Below are 22,596 nucleotides of genomic sequence, written 5' to 3'. Positions count from 1 at the left end.
TTGCTAGTTTGATGCCACTGTGATTTTCCTTATTCTAATTTTCACAGAAGTCTTAATTTATTGAGGATATTTAAAGGAAAGAACTTGGGGCGCCTGGGTGTCTCAGTTGGTTAAGCATCTGCCTTCAGCTCAGGTCATGATCCCAGGGTTCTAGGATTAAGCCCCATGGCTTCTCTCTCTCCCTCTGCCTGCCACTCCCCCTGCTTGTGCTCTCTCTCTCTCTCTGTCAGATAAATAAATCTTTAAAAAAAAAAAAGGAAAGAACTTATTCTTTTACAGGCTGAAAAAAAAATGCACCTTCTACATTTATTGTAAAAAGAAGAAAGATGAGAGGCTGATGGTAATTCAGTCTTGGTTTTTCTGCTGGTCTGAGAATCTCTGCAACACAGCCAGAGACTTTAGACTGAATTATGGGCACCCCAAACATCTTTTTTTGACTGCTTATTCACTGTCACATTACCATCTTCACATTCATTTTCATAAATTCAAAACAAGAGCAAAACTAGAATGTGCCCATTCAAGGGGGTGAGTTTGACCTGTGGGTCACTAAAGCAAATGTGGCAATAGGGGATTAGGTATGATATTAAGGTAAAGAGAGGCATAAGCCTACTGCTTCTTTCTTTTCTACATTTCAGTCATTCCTTCTGTTGGCCCAACTGGCTCCATATTGCATATTTCATAAGTTTGGAAAATGTGTCCTGAGAGGCAGCCTAAATGTTATTTGTGGACTCTAAAAATAAGTCAGTAAAAGGTAGCTCCTTCTATTTGTCTATATTGTCACACAGCCACAACCCAACTTACAAAAAAATCCAAACATGAGACACTTTTCCTACGTCATTCAATATTCGTAGATTTGCATTTGAAATAAAAAAAATATTTCCCTGCATATCCAGTTACCATGTTAAAAACACAAATTATGGAAATGAGACATAAAGAGTAGAGATTTCTGATCTTTTGCCATGGCCCTTCACAAGTTCAAATGTGAGTCTTTTTAAGATTTGCCAAAACTCCTTGTGGCTGTCTTCAAGTCATTCTGTTTTTTTAAGGCTTGTGCTTTTTGTTTTCTGTGACTTTGCACATGCTGTTTCCCATCTGGAGTTCACTTCCCTATCTTTCCACCTGTTGAGGAACCTCAGGACCCAGTGCAAAAACTCTATTCTCCGTGAAATCTTTCCTGAACCCTTCCCTTACCCCACCGTGACGTCGGCACATTAGCCCCTTATGTCTGTGTTACCGAACGCTCCAAGTTGAAAACTTCACATTAGTTCTTGCTAAATAAAATGGCATTGCTTATTTTTAAAAGTGTGAACTCCTGCAGGGCGGCCCCTGCGTGCTGTTGATCTCAGCCCACCCTGCATCAGCGCTCCAAGATACATACTCTGCTGATCTGTGTTGCCTATATTCTTAGAAGGGCCTTTGGGAAGAAATAGCACCTGAAAATTATTAGTTGAACATACCCTCTCTTACAAAAGTAATTAGAATATGTTGTTATTCCTTTCTAGTTAAGTAACTTGAAGCAAGTTACATTCGTAGATATCTCAGCAAACAAGTTTGCCAGTGTCCCGATCTGTGTCCTGAGGATGTGTAATTTGCAGTGGTTGGATATCAGCAACAATAGTCTGAGTGACCTGCCCCAAGATATAGACAGGTAGCTACTCGCATTCTGAAGGTGAGGTGTATGAATTACTTACTAACGCCTTAGACACCGTTAATGTTTTAAACATGCATAACACACGAATGGTCTTTGAAATCAGTGACTTTTCCAAGAGCTTATTGTTTCTGGGAAATGAGTTTCATTCTTTATATGATAAGACACTTTCCAGTCAGCCTCATACATGTGCGTGCATATGTGTGTGCATTTGAACACATCTCCGTTGTCTTGGTGACCTTTAATTTGCTTGAGTCGTCAACAGAATGACATCATTAACTTTCTTTACCCCACAGAAGTAGCAAAGTATTTTTATTATATATGGAATAGGAACATATCACTCTATGTCTTTATATATATGTTATTTACGGACGAGGAACATATTACTCTGTGTTTAGAGTATCGGTGAGGATAATTTTTTTTGTTTCATTTATTGACTTAACACACATAATCTTTCAAACAAAATCGATATGATTAGGAAGGTTTTTCCAATTATATCCTTGTATTTCATGTTTAGAAAATAATTACACCGGGCCGCCTGGCTGGCTTATTCAGTAGAGCACGTGACTCCTGATTGTGGGGTCGTGAGTTCAAGCCCCACATTGAGCATAGAGCTCACAAAAAAAAAAAAAAAATATATATATATATATATATATATACCGAGTCATGTAAGATCCATTCATTCACTCATTTATTTCATTCATTCATCCCACCAATGATATTAGGCTCCTGAATGGCAGGCCCAGAGTTTAAAATGGTGAATGAAACAAAGTATCTGGCCTCCTGGGATCCACAGTCTTCTTTATAAAGATAGAGCATAATAAGCAAGCTGTCGTGATACAGAAGCCAAAACTGACTTAGTACTGAAGGTCACTCACATGACCTTTTTCTACTCCTGGTACTTATGATGCGTATTGGTGCTTTCCGGGTTTGTGAAACTAAGTGGGAATTGTTTTAGTTTGAAACACGAGGGGAACTTGGTGAAATATTTGTGGGATCAGTCAAGATTTTGCAAATGCATGCAAGAAAAAACTGGGGGGGGGTGTCCACCGAGTCAGAATAAAACAGAAAACAAATAAAACATATCTGGAGCGCATTTTGCTCATTTCCTTTTCATTTTGCAGGTTTCTTTCCATTTTAAAGTTAGAAAATATGATGGGAGAGGAATATCGGGCTTTCAAGATATACCCCCAGGAAACATGTTGCTCAAATCAGTTCATTCCAGGCCCCAACTCCAGTATGGTTCCTTTCCCATCCCCTGCTGGCCCCGGGGAATGTGGCAGACACTTGGAGAGGTGTACTGATTGGTCAGGCCCCCTCCCAGACTAGTGTATAATGCGCCGATTGCTTATCCTGCTGTTATATTTGTCTTTGCTTGGCAATTAACCCAGTGAAAACTTAAAAAACCCAAATAGTGTCACCTGGCATGACTTTATTTAAATTTTAAAGTCCGTTTATTCTCATAGGGTCACATACATAAAATAAACTATGTAGGGATTTCATACCAGAATTTCTTTGCCATTCACTTGGTTTCCGCCCCCCGCCCCCCTTCCCCATGAAGTTAATCCTTTTAAGTTCTAATCCCTTTTACTTCTTCTTAGGCTAGAAGAACTGCAGACCTTTCTCTTGTATAAGAACAAGATGACCTATCTTCCTTATGCCTTGCTTAACCTAAAGAAGCTCACCTTGTTAGTTGTCAGTGGGGACCATTTGGTGGAGCTCCCGACGGCCCTGTGTGACTCATCCACACCTTTAAAGTGAGTAGATCCCTGTAGAGACATTCACGTGCAAGGTAAGGGGCACCTGGAGCCTGGGTGCCCACCTGTCTCAGGAACCATATTGGATGGTTCTTGGACTCGGAGGACCTGATCCCAGTTCACAGAAGTTTCAATGCTTTTTTACAGGATTTTGAAGTTTTTGGCCAGTGGCATGAGGAAGTAGATCTCGGAGGATTTCTGGACAAACGCTGCTTTGTTTGAAGCGTGACAAAGCGCACGACCAGGGCTCCCTGGTTGTCTTACCCTTCTCTGGTTTCCTTAAAGGAACCTGTAAGCCACCCCAAACTAAGAAAAACCATCCCTGCAAATGTGATACAGATTCTAATCTGGCGGGAGACATTTGAACAGTCTTTCTTACCTTGGAAATGGACTTGAAAAGCCCCAGCTCCACCCTCCCCTGAAGCTGACTCCAGGCCACCTTGACACGAGGTTGCTCCAGTGAGAGCCACTTCCTCCCTGTGTCCGGGGACCCATCTGCCTTGAATACCAGGTGTTTGCTATTTGGCGATTAAGGGGCGATTTCCCAGAGGTGTCCAGTTCTTTCCGTGGTAAATGCTCACTTGGCATAAATCTTCCTCATCGTCCGATCCTGGCAGTAAGATGCATAGCAGACAGAAATAGAGAAGTGAACTATTGCAAAGAGAGAGACTAAATTCATTCCTGTGTTAAGCACAAGATGAACAGGGATATGACATCTTCTCCCCACTGGCCCACCATACTCCTTCCACTGGAATGGGTCTTCCCTTGCCCTTGGCTGTCCTAGGAATGTCTTCTGGATGGGAAGAGGCCCCCTGGTGGGAGGGGTGGCAGGACCCCCCACCTCCTTGGAGCCCCTTCCACACTCAGGCAACCAGGAGCAGCAACTTCACAACCAAAGACAGGAAGGGAACTCCTGGTGAGGGGAAAACTGACCTGTGTGCAGGTAACTAAAGTCATTTCAAATGATGTCATTGTAGGACTTGGAAATCTAAAAGAATCAGATGGAAGCTCTTTGAATTAATAAAAGTTTAATAAAGACACTAGATATAAGTTTTCATTAAGACCTCTATGTCTTACCGGTTTCTTAGAAATAACCTATAGAAAAATAATGGAAAGAATGATGGCAGTAATTGTATTAGCCAAAAATATAAAAATCTAAAAAAGAAATCTAGAAAAGATGCTAGTAAAATAGCTCTCTTATGTGAAGAAAATGAGAAAGTGTTCCCAAACGCTGTCAAAGAGGTCTTGAGTATTTGGAAAGACATACTGTGTCTTTCCTGGATGAAAAGGAGATAAAGACGTGATTTCTTCCAAAGATTATACTTCGGTGTAATGTGATTTCAACCATGACTCCAGTGGGATTTCTTTTTTGGAACTTGAACAACTGATTGGAAGGGATATCTGAAAGGCAGAAAGCTAAGAACAGCGACAATAATTTTGGAAAACAAGAGTAACAGGACAGAATTTGCCTTACTGAGAGTCATAATGTGTTTAAAAGGTGTAAGAATCAAAATGAGGTGGTGCTAGGCAATGATTTGTAGATGAATGATCAGAACAGAGTAGGTAGTACTGAAAGTGAGCCTAATCTATGATATAGGGATTTTCATAAACCAGTGTGGAAGGTCTGAGTGACTTAAAACACCATTAGGGAAGTTGGCTAATTAGGGAAGACAAAGCCTGTTCTTCACTCTACAGCATCAGAAAGCTTATGGCCTATAGCCATATATATGCTGTGTGTCATATAGGGAGACATCTAGATTAAGCCACAGATTAAGCATTAAAAGGAAACTATAAAAAGAATAAGAAATGCCATGTTAATGATGTGTGGATTGACCATGTGTTTAACACCTATCCTTCTTGAGATCCCATTTAGATGAGGAAAAAAAAAAAAAAAAACCTATAAGCCCTCCCATGACAGAGAAAGCAGGGGAAGGCCTTCACAGAATGAGAGATGTCAACATGCTTTGGGAGACATACAGCAGATGGAACAGTGGTGACTGACAAAAATAGAATGGAATAGGCTCAAGTTCAGAGACCAAACCAAGAAATTGAGCCCACTGACCCCTGGAGAACTCTGAAGAAGCATGTGGTCAGAAATTCCAGGTCCGCCGGGTTGGTGCAGATTGAGGCCGGGTGCTAAAAAATGAAAGGACAATTTCATGTACGCAGACGATCCCCCGCCTTCCAATCTCCTCCTCGATTCCATTGGGCAGACCACTCAGCACCTGACCAAAAAGCCTGAGGTTTCGTCTAGGGTGGCCCTGGGGGAAAAACCGCAGAGTTTTGTGTTTGGAGACTCCCCAGGGGACTGGCAGCTCCTTGCCCACGTGGTCACCCACGGTGGGCTGGAGCCTGGGCGAGCATGGTCTGCACGTGTGGGTGCCCAGCCAACATTTTGTGGTCTCAGCCTCAAACATGAAGGCATCACCGAGCCTTTCCAGATGATTGTCACAAAAACATGAATTTTTCAATTTTAGAATCAAACTGCAAACAAGATAGAAAAGTTAAATATTGGGGCGCCTGGGTGGCTCAGTCGTTAAGCGTCTGCCTTCGGCTCAGGTCATAATTCCAGGGTCCTGGGATTGAGCCGCGCATTGGGCTCCCTGTTCCACGGGAAGCCTGCTTCTCCCTCTCCCACTCCCGCTGCTTGTGTTCCCTCTCTCGCTGTATCTCTCTCTGTCAAATAAATAAAATCTTTAAAAAAAAAAAAAAAGAAAAGTTAAATATGGTTTCAGATCAGAATGCAGATGGTGTTGGTGTTAACGGTGTAAAAGTGAAAGTACGTGATGTCTGTGATGTGCTTTGAATGCATCAAAAAATAAGATGGCTCGATGAGTAGATTGAGGGGTGGATACACGGGTGGGTGTGTGATAAAGCAGGTGCAGTAAAATCTTAAATATGGAACCTAGGTGGTAGGGATGGGTGTGTTCACTGTAGCATTTTTTTGACTTTTCTGAATGTTGGAAAATTTTCAGAGTGGAATGTTGAAAAAGTGAAAGTATAGATCATAAAAATTGGGAGGTGGGAGGGTTGGAGAACTGAAGAGAAGGGAAGGAAGACCTCCGCTTGATTAAACAACATTGAAGTATTGGTCCTGTGTAAAAGAGAGTTCCAGTAGGTTAAGTAAAAATAATGATTGACCGATGAAAGAGACTGACTCTGGGGATCTGAGACAGAGAGGTCGGGTGAGAGACTATGGTTTTAAATAAAAAAGTATCCTTGCACTATTCAAATTTTAAAATATGTACAGTGATTATTCTGATAAAACATTGAAGAATGATGAAATATAGGCATTTTCTTTTTTTTTTTTTTGGATAGGGACAGATGATAAAAATTAACTCAATGAAAGAGCTTGCAAAGGGGGCTCATGGGTGGCTCAGTCGGTTAGGCTGCTGCCTTCGGCTCACGTCATAGTCTCACGGTCCTGAGATCGAGCCCTGCATCGGGTCCCCTCTCCCTCTGCCCCTCCCCCCCTCACTTATGCTCTTTCTCTCTCTCTCTCAAATAAATAAAATCTTAAAAAAAAAAAAGAGCTTGCAAAAGAAAAGTTGCATGGATCTATCCACAAAGAATTTAAAACTTTTTGCTTTCTCCGCATTTAGACATTAAATAAAATTACAAGGAAAAAGAACTGGGAAATATATGTTACAAAAATAGGGACAGGTGGGCTTTATCTTCCACGTGTATAGAGCTTCCACAAACCAATAAGAACGATACCACCCAAGCCAGCAAGGGCCCACACTTGCAGCCAGAGACTATTCGAGGGATTTCCAAGTTTGAATTGAAATAATTACATTGCCTTTCACACCAAAACATCTTTCAAAACGGTGAGGACAGGAGATCAAATGTCATTTTAGTTTCTGTCCTTGAGCTTCTTTTTTTTGGTAGGAGTATCCATCTTTTCTGTTGCAAGGATATTGACCGTCTGACTTCTTTATAATTTAACCCCACCTCATCTTAGAGTTTGATATCATTCATTGGGAGTAATATCAAACATAGTAGGACACGATCCAGTGTGAAGGGTCTGACTTGCTCTGAAGAGCAAGTGTTGGTGTGTCCACCTCAGGGCCTCCTGCCCGCTGTCCTCCGTTTGTGGCTGAGTGGCTCTCATTCCCCCAGCAGGCCTCTGAGCAGGACTGATTCCATAATCCTGTTGGATTATCCCATGGACCAGTTCCACTGGTGATGCTAATATTATGTGGTCATCTGTGACCTTCAAGGATGAGTAAGAACTTGAGATTTAATACCACAGAGGTTGACTTCTTTTTTTTTTTTTTTTTAAGATTTTATTTATTTATTTGACAGAGAGAGATAGTGAGAGCAGGAACACAAGCAGGGGGAGTGGGAGAGGGAGAAGCAGGCTTCCGCAGAGCAGGGAGCCCGATGCGGGGCTCGATCCCAGGACGCTGGGATCATGACCTGAGCCGAAGGCAGACGCTTAACGACTGAGCCACCCAGGCGCCCCAGAGGTTGACTTCTTATGAGACGAATTCTGTGGTTAAATATGTACAGGTGAAAATGTGATATTGTCCATATTTTCTTGAATAGATTTGTAAGCCTTATGGACAATCCTCTTGATAATACCCCGTGTCAAGATGGTGTTGAAGTGATGGAAAGTGAACGAGATCGTCAATGCTTTGATAAAGAATTTTTGAAAGCCTATATCGAAGATGTTAAAGAAAGAGGTACGTTAATCTTATTTAAAATTATTTTAGGGGCACCTGGGTGGCTCAGTCAGTTAAGCACCCGACTCTTGATTTCCGCTCAGGTCATGATCTTGGGGTCCTGAGATCAAGCCCTGCAACTGGGCTCCACGCTTTAGTGCGGAGTCTGCTTATCTCTCTCCCTCTGCCCCCTCCCAGCTCTCTCTCTTCAAATAAATAAATAAATAAATAAATAAATAAAATCTTAAAAAAAAATTCTTTTAAATAAATATATGGAATTCCATGTACTCATGCAACACATTTATTGACATGAATCACAATGATAAAAGTTAATTGGTTAATTGATTATTTTTCCAAGTGCCAAATATATATATACATATAATTTTTTTTTAATATCAGATTTTTCTAGTGTACTTGAATACTTGATACATCACCAACTATTTGACAGAGAGGCCTGGAAACATACACTTGGGACGTTGCACTACTAACTGTACATGAGTTTTTAACAAAATGACATTGACAAATGAGTATCCCGGTTAACGGGAAAATAAGATTCCATTTCAAAATCCATTTAAATTCAACTTTAGAAAAAGTTGTTTCTTACATAAATCAAGGTCCACTTATATAAAAATCACAAAAGGAAAAACACAAAGTGGCAGACTAGTACCTAGATCCCTTTAGCTTTGGTTTCCCACAGGGTGGTGATAATACCCAGGAGCAGGGGGAGGTCACAGGACCTCAGGAAAGGGTGGGAAGCTATTTCCCCAGGGGCTGTTCCCAGTGTTCCGGAAGACAGAAGCCCTTCCTTCTGCTGTAAGCACACAAACACAGGAAGAAGCCATAAGCACCCTTTTTTTCTTCTAACCACCTCCTTCCTGGCTATGGTTGCACATTCTAGACTAAGGATGATTGGTCACATTCAGATATTCAGGGGTTTCATGACATCAATGAAAAATACCATTTATTTGGCAAATTAAAAGTTTTTTTCAACTAAATTAAGCAGATCTCTATGCAGTTACCTCCAATCCATTCGGCTATCCCCAATCTTGAATGCTGAAATAGTATGAAATAAATGAGAAATTTATATGAAACATGAAACAAATAGCAGAACCATTTATCTTGTCAAAATTTATCTTTGGATTGTATAAGTTTCCTCTTGTGAAAACCTTTATTGTTGTATTTTATAGATTTATTCATAATTACATTTTAGAGCTATTGTTTAAAAATGCAAGAAAGAATTAGAGAAAATAGGTAGTTAGCTTTGGATCTGTTGGTCAGTGATAAAATAATTTGCTCTGTAAGGTTAACTTTAGTGATGATAGCTTTTGAACTCATTCACTTATTTCTAAATAATTATAATAATTCTGTCTTTCATGTATTCATATTGGTTCATATGATATTTCCAAATACTCAGCTGGTTTTGACCAGAGTCCATAGCTAAGGGGAAAAAAAAGTAGCTTTAGTGAGTCACGTGGACCTCCAAACTCATGTGATTCAGGAATGATGAGCAAGTGAAACCCTTTGCTGGTTCTCAAATGTTAGTGACCCTAAGAATCACCTGCAGGGCCCGCCCTCAGAGATTTTGACTCAGCAGCTCTGGGGTAGGACCTAGAATGTGCATTTCTAACAAGGTCCCAGGTGATGTTGACACCTTGGACCTGGGAGTCTCACCTTGAGAGCCATTGTTATAGACCATCCTTTGACAAAATTTGGCTGTGAAGGGAGAGTGGGCAGTAAACAGTGAGAAGAGCAAGACTGAGTAAAGGGGTCCTTACTAAGATCATGCTTGGTTTAGGAATAGCCCAAACTTTGCTTATAAACCATTTTCCCTTCCACCTGGGGTCTTACCTGCTGTCTCAGGTCCTTGGCCATCTATTTCTGTTTTGTCAATTTTTATTATTTTAGGGTCATACAGTTTCTCAGATCCTGATGTAGCTGTGTCAGTTTGTTGGAATGATTGCAAAAGAATGAGGGTTAATAATTCTATCTTAGATCTAAATATTTCTTTTTTTTTTAAAGATTTTATTTATTTATTTGAGAGAGAGAATGAGACAGAGAGAGAGAGAGCATGAGAGGGGGGAGGGTCAGAGGGAGAAGCAGACCCCCCGCTGAGCAGGGAGCCCGATGTGGGACTCCATCCTGGGACTCCAGGATCATGACCTGAGCCGAAGGCAGTCGCTTAACCAACTGAGCCACCCAGGCACCCCAGATCTAAATATTTCTAAAGCATGACTAAACATTTGTGAAAGCTGACTTAATGGTGATAGATAAATCCATTTATCTCCATAGTTTAACATAGGAAGTGGTAGTATTTTGTGTGTTAACATGAGCCATGTTTTGTAGCTACACTTTGTCATAAAATGGGTAATGGTTGAGTATCTTTGTTTCTTTTGTTACAGAATCTGTTCCCAGCTATACCACCAAAGTATCTTTTAGCCTTCAGCTTTGATGCCATCCATTAGAAGACTGCAGAATCTCCCTGTGCTGTGGAGCTATAAATCTTGGTGTTGTGGAATAATGGTTTGCGCTTAAGGACAAAGTCTAGAAACCACAGTCATAGTTAGGAAAAATGATTTTCAGATTTCACATTTGCAAATAGTTCTCTCTGTGGACTGGAGAATTGATAAGTGGGTTTATATATAAAAGTTCATTTGCATATACTTGTTTCCAAAGAATGCACATTTAATATTTTAGAAAATGTGTTATTTTTTTAAATTATAACTTAGAGACCAAAATCTGAAGTTGGTTACACTGTTTTTAGGAATCCAGGGATAAAGGGATTGTAAAAAGAGCATTTATATGGGGCTAGCCAAATGAGATTTTATTTTATTTTGAAAGAGTTTTAATGAATTATTTCTTTTACTAAGAAAAGCTTTCCTTGGGTTTATACAAACTGCTGTTTTCATATATTTTAATTGTATTTTGTAAGACTTTAGGTATAATTTGGGCATTGAAGGTAGAAAGAAGAGCTGGATTGTCTGCCCATGCATTGGGCACAGGATACTCAGATGGTGCGCTGGGAGTCCTCACAGAGGCATAGTGGTCCTGGCTGGTCCTGGGAAGACTTACGTGGCCTGCATGGATGGTCCTCCTGTTCTGAGTGGGTACCTCGGGGGTCCCAGGATGCACCTTAGAGCAGGGAGTAGAGGCAGTACCCTTAGGGACTCCTCCTCCTCCAAGGTGGCTTTACAAGGTAGCAGGGATGACTACTTGTCCATTACAGATGAGGAGTGCCCAGGAAAGCTTTCCTGACAGGTGCTACAGGAAAACTCTGCCCAGGCCACAATGCTGCAGTCCACAGGGAGCTCATGAGACTGTTTTTTTGTTGGCAAGGATGGGATTCATGATAAGGCTTTGGACTCTTACACCACATCATATGATTTGGAGAAATTGTACAAATGTCTATTTTTATACCACTATTTTGGGCTAAAGGAAACAGGACTGTGAGTTGAAGATAAGCTTTAACAAGTAGCTTTTATGACTAAGAAGAAAAAAGTGCATATATTTACATATACTCCTATATGAATCGACTCCTACATGGTCTAGTTCAGTGCCATCCAATAGAATTTTCTGCAGTGATGGAAATGTTCTTTAACTGTGCTGTCCAAATGTAGTGACCATCAGACACGTGTGGTTTTGACTACTTGAATAATGACTGGTATAAGTGAAGAACTTTTAATTAATTAAGGATTTTTAATTAAATTTAAATTTAGATTGCCACAGGTGGCTGCCATATTGGACACACAAGTCTAGCCAGTTGGGTTTTTTGGAAGAAAGGAAGAGTGATTTTTATTTTCTCTTATCTGAAGAACAGTCTGTCCCCAGAGGGCCCCCTATTGACACCCTCCATATTTTGTCTTGATAGATTTAATCATAATTCCCAGTGTTTTATCCTCAACAGATGCAAAAAAGGCAGAACATTCTAAAACCATATGGTAATGCTTCAGCGGAGGATTGCTTCAAGTTAAAAACAAACTCTGAGAAGTAGGTTAAGAGATGAAAAGAGTAGGAAAATGAGAAATCACTTCAACTGAACCTCAAACAATTGCATTTTTCTTTTTAACTCCTCAAAAATGGAATTGAAATTTATTAGTTGTACTACTTGAATGATTTTGAAATTTCATTTCATGCCAAGGTATACATTATATATAGCCAAATGGAAAATAAATCTTAAAAGGGGGCAAACAGGGGCTTTCACACAAATTGTCCATGAATAAAGTAAAATTTGTTTCAATAAAACCAGTCTTTTGTGCAAAAACCTGGTTTTGGTGCTACATATAAACAAAGGAAAAAGTATTGCAAAGTATATAATACATAATTGTTTCATGTTACATTATATCCCATACCAAATATATTGTTTGAATATAACATTTGTAGAGATATTATTTAATTTATTCATGTAAATGTAAAAATGCAGCACGATTATAGGGCATCTCAGTGGAAATATCATAGAGATTTGAAAATTTTACATGATGCATATGGACTGATTCATAATTTGGAAAAGGAATTTCCATAGCAGGATATATGTATGAGCATTAAAGCAATATGAATAAAAGAATAAAATGTAATTCCTAGAAGAAAAATGTTCTGGTTCCAAAAGCTTATTATTATACCCATTTTTCAGACGTTGGATTTTTAAGGGGCAGAGACACAGGTGAAATCATCGAGTAGTACATTTTAATTACCAGCAAGGACCACACCACATTTCTTAACTGGAGCTTTCTAGAATGACCATTAGGCATGCTTGCCAAACACCAGTTTAGGGTAACTTAATGATGATGGCAAACAGTAACCTCCAGAAATCATTTACTGTCTTTCCTTCTTTGTGTCCCTTCCTTCTCACCTCAGTGCCATCTCTTGAATCTCTCACTACTCCTGAGTGGGAAGGAAGCCTGCTTTGAGGTGTTGTGTTGTGGTGGGTGTAGGTTTATGCGATTCTCATTTCCCACGTCCTGATTCATAGGGGCACCAATTTGCCTAGCTTCTCCCACCCTACGTGTCGGTAGCAGTATGTGTTATTAGAGTAACTTTTGATCATGTAATAACATTTCTTGGAATTTTAAAGAACTTTCCAATTCTTTCCCGAAATTAAAGTTCTTGACTCCAGTCTTCATTGAGTTCACATATGGTTCAACATCCACTTCCCTTAATGTCCCAATGATCTAAATTCCATTTTCTAGTTTGTTTTCCTTATTGACATACTCCAAATCATTCCACCCATCCTTGCCTATCTTTGAATACTGTAGAGTCTGTCTGGAGATATCAACAGATGTTTCGAATCTCCCTGTATTTGCCATCTCTTTATTGTGCAAATGTGCACGCACGCACGCATGCACACGCATTCCAGTCTTTTCTGGAAGCTGATCGGCACTGGGACTCGGGGAGCCAGGATTGCAAGTCCAGCTCTTTTACTAACGCACCGTATAATCTTGGGAAAATCATTTCACCTTTTACCTACCTGTAAAAAATAGAGCTGGAGAAGACATTTCTAAGGCTGATTCTTTTTTTTTTTTAATAATTTTTTTTTAAAGATTTTATTTATTTATTTGACAGAGACAGCGAGAGCAGGAACACAGCAGGGGGAGTGGGAGAGGGAGAAGCAGGCTTCCCGCTGAGCAGGGACTGATGTGGGACTCCATCCCAAGACTCTGGGATCACGACCCGAGCCGAAGGCAGCCGCTTAACGACTGAGCCACCCAGGCGCCCAAGGCTGATTCTATCTTTAACATTTTATGACTTGTCTTCTACTAAGAACCCCTTTTTATATTAACAACCCAGCATGTCCTCTCTACCTCACTGGTCACTTGGCTTCCAGCTCCTTATGGGCTGCTGGGCACCCTTGTTCTTTAGGCATGTGTTTGAAACTATCTTGTCCACTATTAAATGTTAAGTTTCTGGAGTTTGCTAAATAGATAGACAGACTGCGCCCAATATTAGAAAACGAATAGCAAATCTGTGAAGAATTTACCCACACATTTCTCTTGTGTTCCCAATACTTCCATCTGTGCTGAGATGTACAAATATTATTTCAGATATTGCCTCAAAAGAGGAAGTGTGCATCATAAAGAATTGCATTTTCTAGATATCCAAATCAAAGATACAGTGAGGTATCACCTCACACCCTTTGGTGTAGCTATTATTAAAACAAAAAAACCCAGAAAATAATTGTTGGTGAGGATATGGAGAAATTGGAACCCTTGTCCCTGTTGGTGGGAGTATAAGATGATGCAATTGCTATGGAAAATAGCATGGCAGTTCCTCCAAAAATTAAAAGTAGAATCACCATATGGTCCAGCAATTCGACTTCTGAGTATGTTGAAAGTAGGGTCTCAAAGAGCTAATGGTACACCTGTGTTCCTAGCGGTACTAGTCATAATAGCCAAGAGCTGGCAGCCTCCCAGATGTCTACAGATGGGTAGACAAAATGTGGTATATACATACCATGGGATGTTCTTCAGCCTTAAAAAGGAAGGAACTCCCATCACACGCTACAACATGAATGAAACTTGAGGACATTATGCTAAGTGAAATAAACTAGTGACAAAAAGACAAATACTGTATGAGTCCACCTCTATGAGGTCCTCAGGGTAGTCCTATCCATACAGACAGAAAGAAGAATGGGCATTAGTAGGGAGGAGGGGGAGGGAGAAAATGCGAGTTGTTTAATGGGTATAGAGTTTCAATTCTGAAAATGAAAAAGTGAAAAGTCAATGAGAAACTGAGCGCGCACTCCAGATGGGTGTATATTTATTTAATTACACATTGTGTCACAATACCATTTTACTAGTACAGTAACGCACATTATAAACTGTGCAACAAGAAATAGTAAAGTACAAAGAAACATGAAATAGAGTTTGAAGGCTATCTCCCCGACGTGGGTGGATGGTCCTGCCGCAGCCCTGAGCTGCACGGACCCTGCTGTGGAGAACACTGCTTTGAGACCCAGGCTTTCAACCTAATGAAAACCATGGCAAATGCTTCCACAGGCTGACGTCACTGGGTCTGTGCAAGCTTCTGTGGGGAGAGAGGATCCACAGGTCTCATGAGATTTCCAAATAGTTCTGTGAGCCATAAAGGCTTCGGTCTCAGTTCTCCCGAGAATGAGCAGAATGTCAGCGTCCTTTACACAAAACTGCATTGAATTGAAATTAACATCAACCCTTAAAAATCACATGAAATCAACCACTTTAAAATGAACAATTCAATGGCATTTACTGCATTCACAGTATTGTACAACCACCCCCTCCAACTTGTGCCAAACATTTTCATCACCACCCACCCTCTGCCCACAAAAAGCCCCATACCGATTAATGCCCTTCCCCGCAGCCCCTGGCAGTCACCAGGCTACTTCCTGTCTCTGGATTTACCTCTTCTGCGTATTTCCTATCCGTGGGACAGTACTACATGACTTTGAACCTGGCATCATGTGGAGGTCCACTGAATGGTCTCTGCGATAATCACCGCGACGATGATCAGAATGAAAAAACAGCAGCAAGCATTAGAGTTCCTGCAGCTGAGATTCCGGACTGTGTGGCAACAGGGCGCCTCACTCCAGGTGCTGACCTGGATTCTCCTCTCCACGTGGTGGTGGGTGTTTGGTCTCGGGCTCCAGTGGGTGGGGAGGATCGCAGCCTTTGTGGACACAGTATACCAGGGTTGGCGTAAAGCCTTTCCCTTGTTTCCCATGGCGTTCTCCTTCACCGCGTCCGCTCTGGCGTTCCCCTTCACTGTGTCCACTGGGGCGCCACTCCTAGTGGGAGAGGGCATGGGGATGGCAGTCCCAAGGGCAGGTGAGCTAATGGCAGGAAGTGACGGCAATCCTGGTGACTGCAGGGCCCCACCTGACCCACTCTGAGCACAAAAGCCCGACAGACATGCCTCGCAGTTGTTACTGTCATGCGGCCCTTCAAGAGAGATTTCCTTGATGGTAGGTATCGTCTCCATGGACCTAAAAACTTCTCTGTAGCATTTCTTCAGAATTCGGAACACCAGGTTGTTCAGGATCCTTGAGATGTTCTCTTTTGTGAACTCGGGAACCTCAAATGGAGACTGATCACACCTCTGACATCTCTGGGCAAAGACCCTCATCTTCACCTTGCCCCTGGGTTTCCCCCCACTCTTGTGCATGTGGAAAAGGACCTGAACTTGAGCAGAGGCCCAACTGCGAGAGCACAAGGAGCACTGGAACCTGCGGGGACAGAAGACGAGACCCTCAGCTTGGCCCAGGATGGCCGAGTTGTGGGCTGGGCCAGAGGGAGGAGGGGGCGCCCAACCACACAGAGACGTGACTTGACTGGGGTCGAGGTTAGTGGGGGAAGAAATTAGCGAGCCCCTGTCTCCCCTGTGCCACCAACGTGCCCCGTGACCCACAGGTGTCTGTCATGAAAATAGCAGATCACAAGCTGTTGGTGCTGGAAGGGACCTTCTAAGTCCTACACGATGGTTCTAGAGATGCGGCGCGTGCTGGAACCCATCGTGTGCAGAGACTTGGTGGGTGTAAGAAGCAGGACTAGACCTCAGGTCTCCTAACCCCAAACCAAGGCTTCTTCAAATGTAGATTGAAGTGGGTCAGAGGCTACAGGGGCAACAGCAGCTATTAAATCATCCCCCAAGAGCTCCGAACTGAAATCCACAGGTGGTACAAGTGGGTGTTGGTAGGTGCTACCATCTGAAAGTTTGTGTTTCCCCCCAAATTCACATATCGGAATCCGAACCTCCAAAGGTGATGATGTTAGAAGGCCTTTGGGAGGTGCTTAGGTCATGAGGGTGGAGCCCATGTGAATGTGATTAGTACCCTTATCAAAGAGATCCCATAGAGCCCCCTAGCTCCTTCCACCATGTGAGGATACAGGAGAAGTCCACAACCCAGAAGAGGGCTTTCACCAGACTAGCTGGCACCCTGATCTTGGACTTCCAGCCTCTAGAACTATGAGCAATACATTTCTGTTGTGTATAAGCTGCCCAGTCTGGTGTATTTTTTTTTTTTTAATTTCATTTCATTTTATCTCATTTATTTTATTGCCACCCAAACAGACTAAGACAGTAAGTCGTAGAGCCACAGATCAGGGCAGGTCTAGTGTCTGGAGGAAAAGCATTGCTTTGCCCTGTTGCCCAGGGGCCCCCAATCTGCCAGTATTTTAGGGAGATCACTGTGTCCAGCTTTCTCTCCTTTTGCTCCCCCTCCAACCCAATTCATTGCTCAAGGTAGCCTGGAAAACTTCATATTCTGTGTGCACCTAGCCTCAGGATACAAGGGAATGACACCTCATCTCTGCAGGGAAGAGGGCAATTTCCTGAGCTCACATATTTGGACAAATATATGTCAGGATATGATGGAGAGAGGGGAAGAAGGCACACAAGAACATGGCTGCACCCAGGACAGGAATTATGGGAGAGGCAGAAGCTACAGTATGGCAGGGACAAATTATCCATGCACTCCCACCCACTTCCCAACCCCCTCGCAGTTAGGTTGGGCAATGTGACTGGTTGCCCAATGGGATGTGGGCAGTGACGTGTTATTTCCAGATCTGGCACAGAAGCTCTTGGAAAACCCTCCAGCTCCTCTTCCTCTGCCTCGGTGACATGGGGACCACGTGTTAGGTCAAATCATTGATATTTCGAGGTTTATCTGTTCTAGCAGCCAAGCCTCGACTAATCTGGGATGGTGAATTGGAGGGGGCTGGGAAGAAGGAGCCAGTCAAGGTTTCCTTCTTGTGTTTTGATTCTGGCCACACCTCACAGGGTGAACATGGCCATGAAATGAAGGGAAGAGGCCAAAAGGTTCTGACCACCATGAGTGAGATGGCCTTACTGGGGTCATTCGGAGTCGGTGGTGCACAGGGCCCTGGGCTCTGCTCTCCTGAGCTGCTTCCCCTGGCCCTCCCTCTGGGTCATATTGCTCTGTTCATTGCCAGCTCAGAGTTCAAGGTTCTCACAAAAGAAGGGGGGGACTGAGATTTTGCTTGGACGCTCCTGGTGCCAGCTCCTGGCCCGGGAAAGCCACGGGCCACAAGGAGAGGAGACCTCTGCTTCCTCTGCCCAGACCCTCCCCCAGAGAGGAGGGCAGTGGGCAGGCACCGAGGCCCTGCCCCAGTCCCAGGAGAGAGTCTCAGGCCCCCACCCTCTGTGCAGGGGGGGCAGCCCCACCCCCTGACCCTTGGGGCTCTGCTTTCCCACCTGGGAAAAAGAGTAAGGCTTTGGATGACTTCCAAGAGTCTTAGTTTAAAAGGATCCATCAGCCCAGAGCAGAGGGAGCAAGACTGCTGCATGTTGCTCAACCACCCTAACCTCTGCCCTCTCCTGGAGGGGCCTCCTCAGCCCACGGGACCTCTCCCTCCTGGGCTCCATAGTGAGCCCCAGGTCCTCCGAGGCAGGAACTTTGCCCACCCAGCTCTCCTTCAGCTGCTCCCCTTCCCTCTTCCTCACTGCTCCCCCCCAACCCCCATGCAGCCCACACCAGTGCCCAGTCCTGCTACTGTTTGGGGTTCACTGTGATAAAGAAAAAAACCCTTTACCAAAGCTAAAACGTCTTGCATGATGGGCACCGTACTTCCGGTAGTCTTCCATGCGCAAGCATGGGATAAAACAAGAAAAGGAGCAAGGATACACAGTAACGAATTTTCTGGAATACATACCATCCCTTTCCCCACTCACCTGGCAAAAGCCCTCTGCTGGTACTGTAACCATCCTGGCTTCAGGCTGTTGGGAAGAAGGTCTTTGTCTACTGTCAGGGTCCATTTGTGCCATGGCTTCACTTCCTGAATTAATTCCTGGAACATTTGCTCCCATAGCTCCATGTCCCGACTCGTCGTATGCTATGTGGTGAGCTGCATGCATCGGGATCTCCTGGAGACTCCGACGGGTCTGTAGCAGAACTTGAGGTTTCCTGCTTTAAAGAACAGGGACTGGGACCTGCTCTCCCTTTGTGTACCTGACCTGGGCCCATGGACCAGGCCTTTGCCTCAGGGACAAAGGTCAGTTGAATCTGGCTCCCAGTTCAGAGGACAGTGCTAGCCTCCTCCACAGGGAATTTCCAAAGACACAGAATGCATGGTTTCATCCAACAAAATATGACCACAGGACAGCCCCAGACTCTGGATTGGGTCTCAGGAGTGGATCTCAGTCTGGCTCTGCTGATTACCTGCCTTTAACCTGGAATACATCCTTTACCTCTGAAGCCTCTGGAAATGGTGGAGAGAGGCTGCAGGTGCTTTTTCTGTTCTAACACTTGGAAGTCCTTATCCACTGGGCTGCTGTGCTCGTGACTGGGGAGGAGAGATGCAGATGCAAAGAAGGACAGGGCCATCGTGGGCCCTCCCTGCTCCCTGCGTCCCTGCCCTGGGCTCTCTGCTTCCCGTTCAGGCGGGTCTCTGTATGACTGGATCTTACAGCCCCCAAGCTGTCCAAGGAGACTCCTGAACCTTGTCCTCCACCCATTAGAAACCAAAGCTGACACAGCCCGAGTGCCCGGATGAGGCTGCAAGGTCAGTCCCCACGTGGGTGAGCAGCCAGTGGCCACACCTGAATCCACTTCCTTGAGGAGAGGCTTGAAAAGGAAGGAGAGAGGAGCAGGGGGCGGGCAACGGCCCGGGGAGGGCGGGCAAGATTCTGGGTGTCTGCATGCCACGACCCCCTCCGCAGACAGCCTGCCACTGACCTGCGCCCCTGACCAACTGCTGCCCAAGAGGAAAGCCCCACCCTCGGTGGCCCGCTGCCCTGGCATCCCCCCAGCTGCCTCCGTGCCTCTCGGGCTACTCTCCATGCTGCAGCTGGGGCAGGGGCTTCTTTCCAGAGGTGGAAGCCCCCACCCGCACGCTGCATGTTCGCATGGCATTTGGACCCTCACAGGCCACCCCTGCCTTCTACCAGCCTCAGCCCTGCCCAGCTGATCTTCCCCCAAGCCCATATCCGCCCCTACACCCTAAGCCACAGCCCCTCGCTCCATGCCATCCTCTTAGACTCCTGCTGTCCCAGCCCTGCATCCTGTGCTCACGGCCACCCCAAGGAGGAGAGCCCCTGCCTTTGCTCCCAGGGCTCCTGCCCAGGTTCCAGGGCCCAACAGCGCACGCTCCATGTTGCACGCCCCCCTGAGCTGGACGCACCAGCCTCCTAGCTGCACCCGGAAAGAAATCTCAGCCAGGTGAGCAAGCTTGCTCCCTCCCCGCCCGTGGTTGTACAAATGCCAATGCTCTTCTGCATCGCAGAGCTGGTTCAGAGCAAGTGGAGAGCAGAGGGTGTTGAGACAAGAGCCTGTCTTACTTTCTGGCCTGGTATGAGATCTTGTGTGAAAATGTCACAGGCAGTTCTATGTTGTTAAAACCACCCTTGGCAGGGCGCCTGAGTGGCTCAGTCCGTTGAACCTCGGACTCTTTGGTTTCGGTTCAGGTCATGATCTTAGGGTTTTGAGATCCAACCCTGTGTCAGGCTCCGTGCTCAGCACGGAGTCAGCTTCAGATTCTCTCCCCCCTGCCCTTTCCTCCACTTGCGCTCTCTCTCTCTAAAATAAACAAATAAATAAAATCTTAAAGAAAAAAACCAACCCTTGAAAGCAAGTGTGCAAGGGGATCCTTGAAGATCCCCAGATAGCTCAGTGTTTCTTTGTCATGTAAAGTTTACTTTTAGCCCCTCGCTCTACTAAGAATATTCTAATTGGAAGACTCTGCCTTCTTAAATGATATAAGTATTTGAACGCAAGCATTAAAGAATGTGAGAAGGTTTGTCACATTTAAATTAACATAGGCTACGGTCGTTTGGGTGGCTCAGTGGGTTAAGCGATAGACTCTTGATTCTGGCTCATGTCATGATCTCAGGGTTGAGAGATCAAGCCCTCCATTGGAATCTGCCCTGGGCCATGGAGCCTGCTTCAGATTCTCTCCCTCCCTCGCCCCCTGTCCCTCCCCGCTCTAAGAGATTAATTAATTAATTAACATAGGCTAAATGTGTTCCCTCTAACTATCATGAGTAACATCATTTACCTGATCTTCCAGAGAATTCTGGGTTTCTGGGGTGGGGGCGGGGATGCCAAGGCCTAGGAAATAGCACAGGAGCTCAGCAGGGCTGAAGATAGCTGGAGATTTGTATTCCTCAGACCAGCCATGGAGTTCTCATTGAATTGGTCTGGGCGTCAGATCTCTTAAAAATTCCTCAAGTGATTCCAAGGCGGGGTTATTGTGGTCACCACTCCAGGAGGCTGAAGGGAAGGACAAGGTGGGCAGGTCCTAGTCAGCAATCCAGACCCAGAGCCAGGGGGGTCCCTCCCCCGCAGCGCTGTGGTGGGATCAGCAAAGCTTACAGATGCTGTTTTGGGGGAAGTGGGTCTAGGGCTGCCCAGTCGCCTCCACCAGCTGGGTCGGACACTGGCGGTCTGGGCAGTGGGCTCCCAGAGGAGGAGAGGGGGTGGATGGGGTGGGAGAGAGGAAGGGGAGGGAGGGAGGAAAAGGAAAGTTTGGGTGGGATGAGGAGGGAGGGGTTTCCTGGAGCCTCCGGGGCAAGCTCCTTCCTGGCCTCACTGCACCTGCAGAGGAGATTTATAAAGGGGGTGAGGGGACAAGGGACAGAATGGAGCTGGAGGTCAGGGGGTCTTTGGTCTGGGGCTCTGACCTGCTGTGTGACAGTGGACAAGTCATTTCAGGCCTTTTGAAGATGAAATGCCACGTTTTATGCAGAGGGCTACTAGGCATGCCTGGTGCCGAGAAGGGCCTGGAAGGAAGCCAACACTGGTCCCTGAAGCTTGACAAAAACAATTCCTAGGACCTCACTTGGAACAGTGACTCTCACAGAAACCCCTGCACTCTGGAAATGGGAATTTACGTGCAGACAGACAAGCTCTCCTCACTGCCTCTACCTGGCCAGGGTTCTGTCCCTCCCTTCCTGGTGGGCAATGGCCGCGGCACGGCCCTCCTCATACCCAGCTTCTAACCCAGAGGCCATTCTCCTCGCAACAGGGTCAGGGACACTTGCTGTCACTCTTTCTGAACACTGGCTGGGGTCTGGCTGTGCCGCGGGGGGGGTGGGGGGGTAGGGGGGCCTTGTGTGAAAGCTTGGGACAGGCCCAGCTGAGCTTGGACAACACTCTGCCTTCTCGTTTCAGCTCCTGTGCTGAAAACAAGTGTCCTTTTCAGGTCTATTTGTGCAATGTGTGTCAGATTTTTTTGTGTTTTTTGTTGGCGATCTTGTTGTTTCAAGTGGCCCCGAAGCCTAGTGCTAGGTCTAGGGTGCCTAGTGGTGAGGAGGCTGGGATGTGCCTTCCGGAGAGAATGTGCGTTCGATAAGCTTCATTCAGGCATGAGTTCTAGTGCTGCTGCCTGCAAGTTCAATGTTAATACATGAACATGACTTACTACATAAGGTGTCTTTAAACAGAAACAACACAAGGTTATGGATTGCTCAGCTGACCAAAAGCTAGAGGCTGGCAGGAACTAAGTCTGCATTTCCCTGGGGAGCGATGGTTCAGTATTTTGCTATTTCAGTGTTCTTGGCAACTTTATGGACCATAACTGCAAATCATGAGAGGGGGCTGCATTTTCCT

At 44.7% G+C, this 22,596-nt stretch overlaps 2 protein-coding genes across 3 annotated transcripts in view; one reads left to right on the top strand and one right to left on the bottom strand.

Moving 5' to 3' along the window:
- LRRC2 (leucine rich repeat containing 2) overlaps positions 1-12,652 on the top strand; it is a 38,168-nt gene extending 25,516 nt beyond the window's left edge. The window contains exons 6-9 of the mRNA XM_006737283.3: positions 1,503-1,648; positions 3,250-3,405; positions 7,954-8,090; positions 10,469-12,652. Coding sequence (XP_006737346.1) covers positions 1,503-1,648; positions 3,250-3,405; positions 7,954-8,090; positions 10,469-10,518 — 489 coding nt within the window. The 3' untranslated portion in view covers positions 10,519-12,652. The remainder of the gene's footprint in view (positions 1-1,502; positions 1,649-3,249; positions 3,406-7,953; positions 8,091-10,468) is intronic.
- A 2,147-nt stretch (positions 12,653-14,799) lies between these two features.
- RTP3 (receptor transporter protein 3) lies at positions 14,800-21,462 on the bottom strand. 2 transcript variants are annotated; one of them, XM_081816717.1, is made up of 4 exons: positions 21,361-21,460; positions 21,044-21,258; positions 18,723-18,932; positions 14,800-16,257 (listed from the first exon to the last, which is right to left on the bottom strand). In XM_081816717.1, the coding sequence occupies exons 3-4, from the start codon at positions 18,863-18,865 to the stop codon at positions 15,492-15,494; spliced, it is 909 nt and encodes a 302-aa protein (XP_081672843.1). In that variant the 5' UTR covers positions 18,866-18,932; positions 21,044-21,258; positions 21,361-21,460; the 3' UTR covers positions 14,800-15,491. The 2 variants fall into 2 exon arrangements, with proteins under 2 accessions (XP_081672843.1, XP_081672836.1); XM_081816710.1 differs by having other exon boundaries at positions 18,723-18,957; positions 21,044-21,462.
- Between the last annotated feature and the right edge of the window lie 1,134 nt (positions 21,463-22,596).

Source organism: Leptonychotes weddellii, chromosome 1 (assembly GCF_054177405.1).
Source record: "Leptonychotes weddellii isolate Sample4059 chromosome 1, ASM5417740v2, whole genome shotgun sequence".
In the NCBI taxonomy this organism is placed as follows: Eukaryota; Metazoa; Chordata; class Mammalia; order Carnivora; family Phocidae; genus Leptonychotes; species Leptonychotes weddellii.
The sequence above is the reverse complement of the archived record's forward strand: the minus strand, read 5'-3'. Positions and strand labels throughout refer to the sequence as shown.

Excerpts from the sequence above, each read along its gene's own strand:
- RTP3 (XM_081816710.1), bottom strand. The coding sequence starts at position 18,865 with ATGGAGCTATGGGAGCAAATGTTCCAGGAATTAATTCAGGAAGTGAAG. Across the intron at positions 16,258-18,722 it reads CAGCAGAGGGCTTTTGCCAG|GTTCCAGTGCTCCTTGTGCT; the intron begins GTGAGTGGGGAA and ends CTGTCCCCGCAG.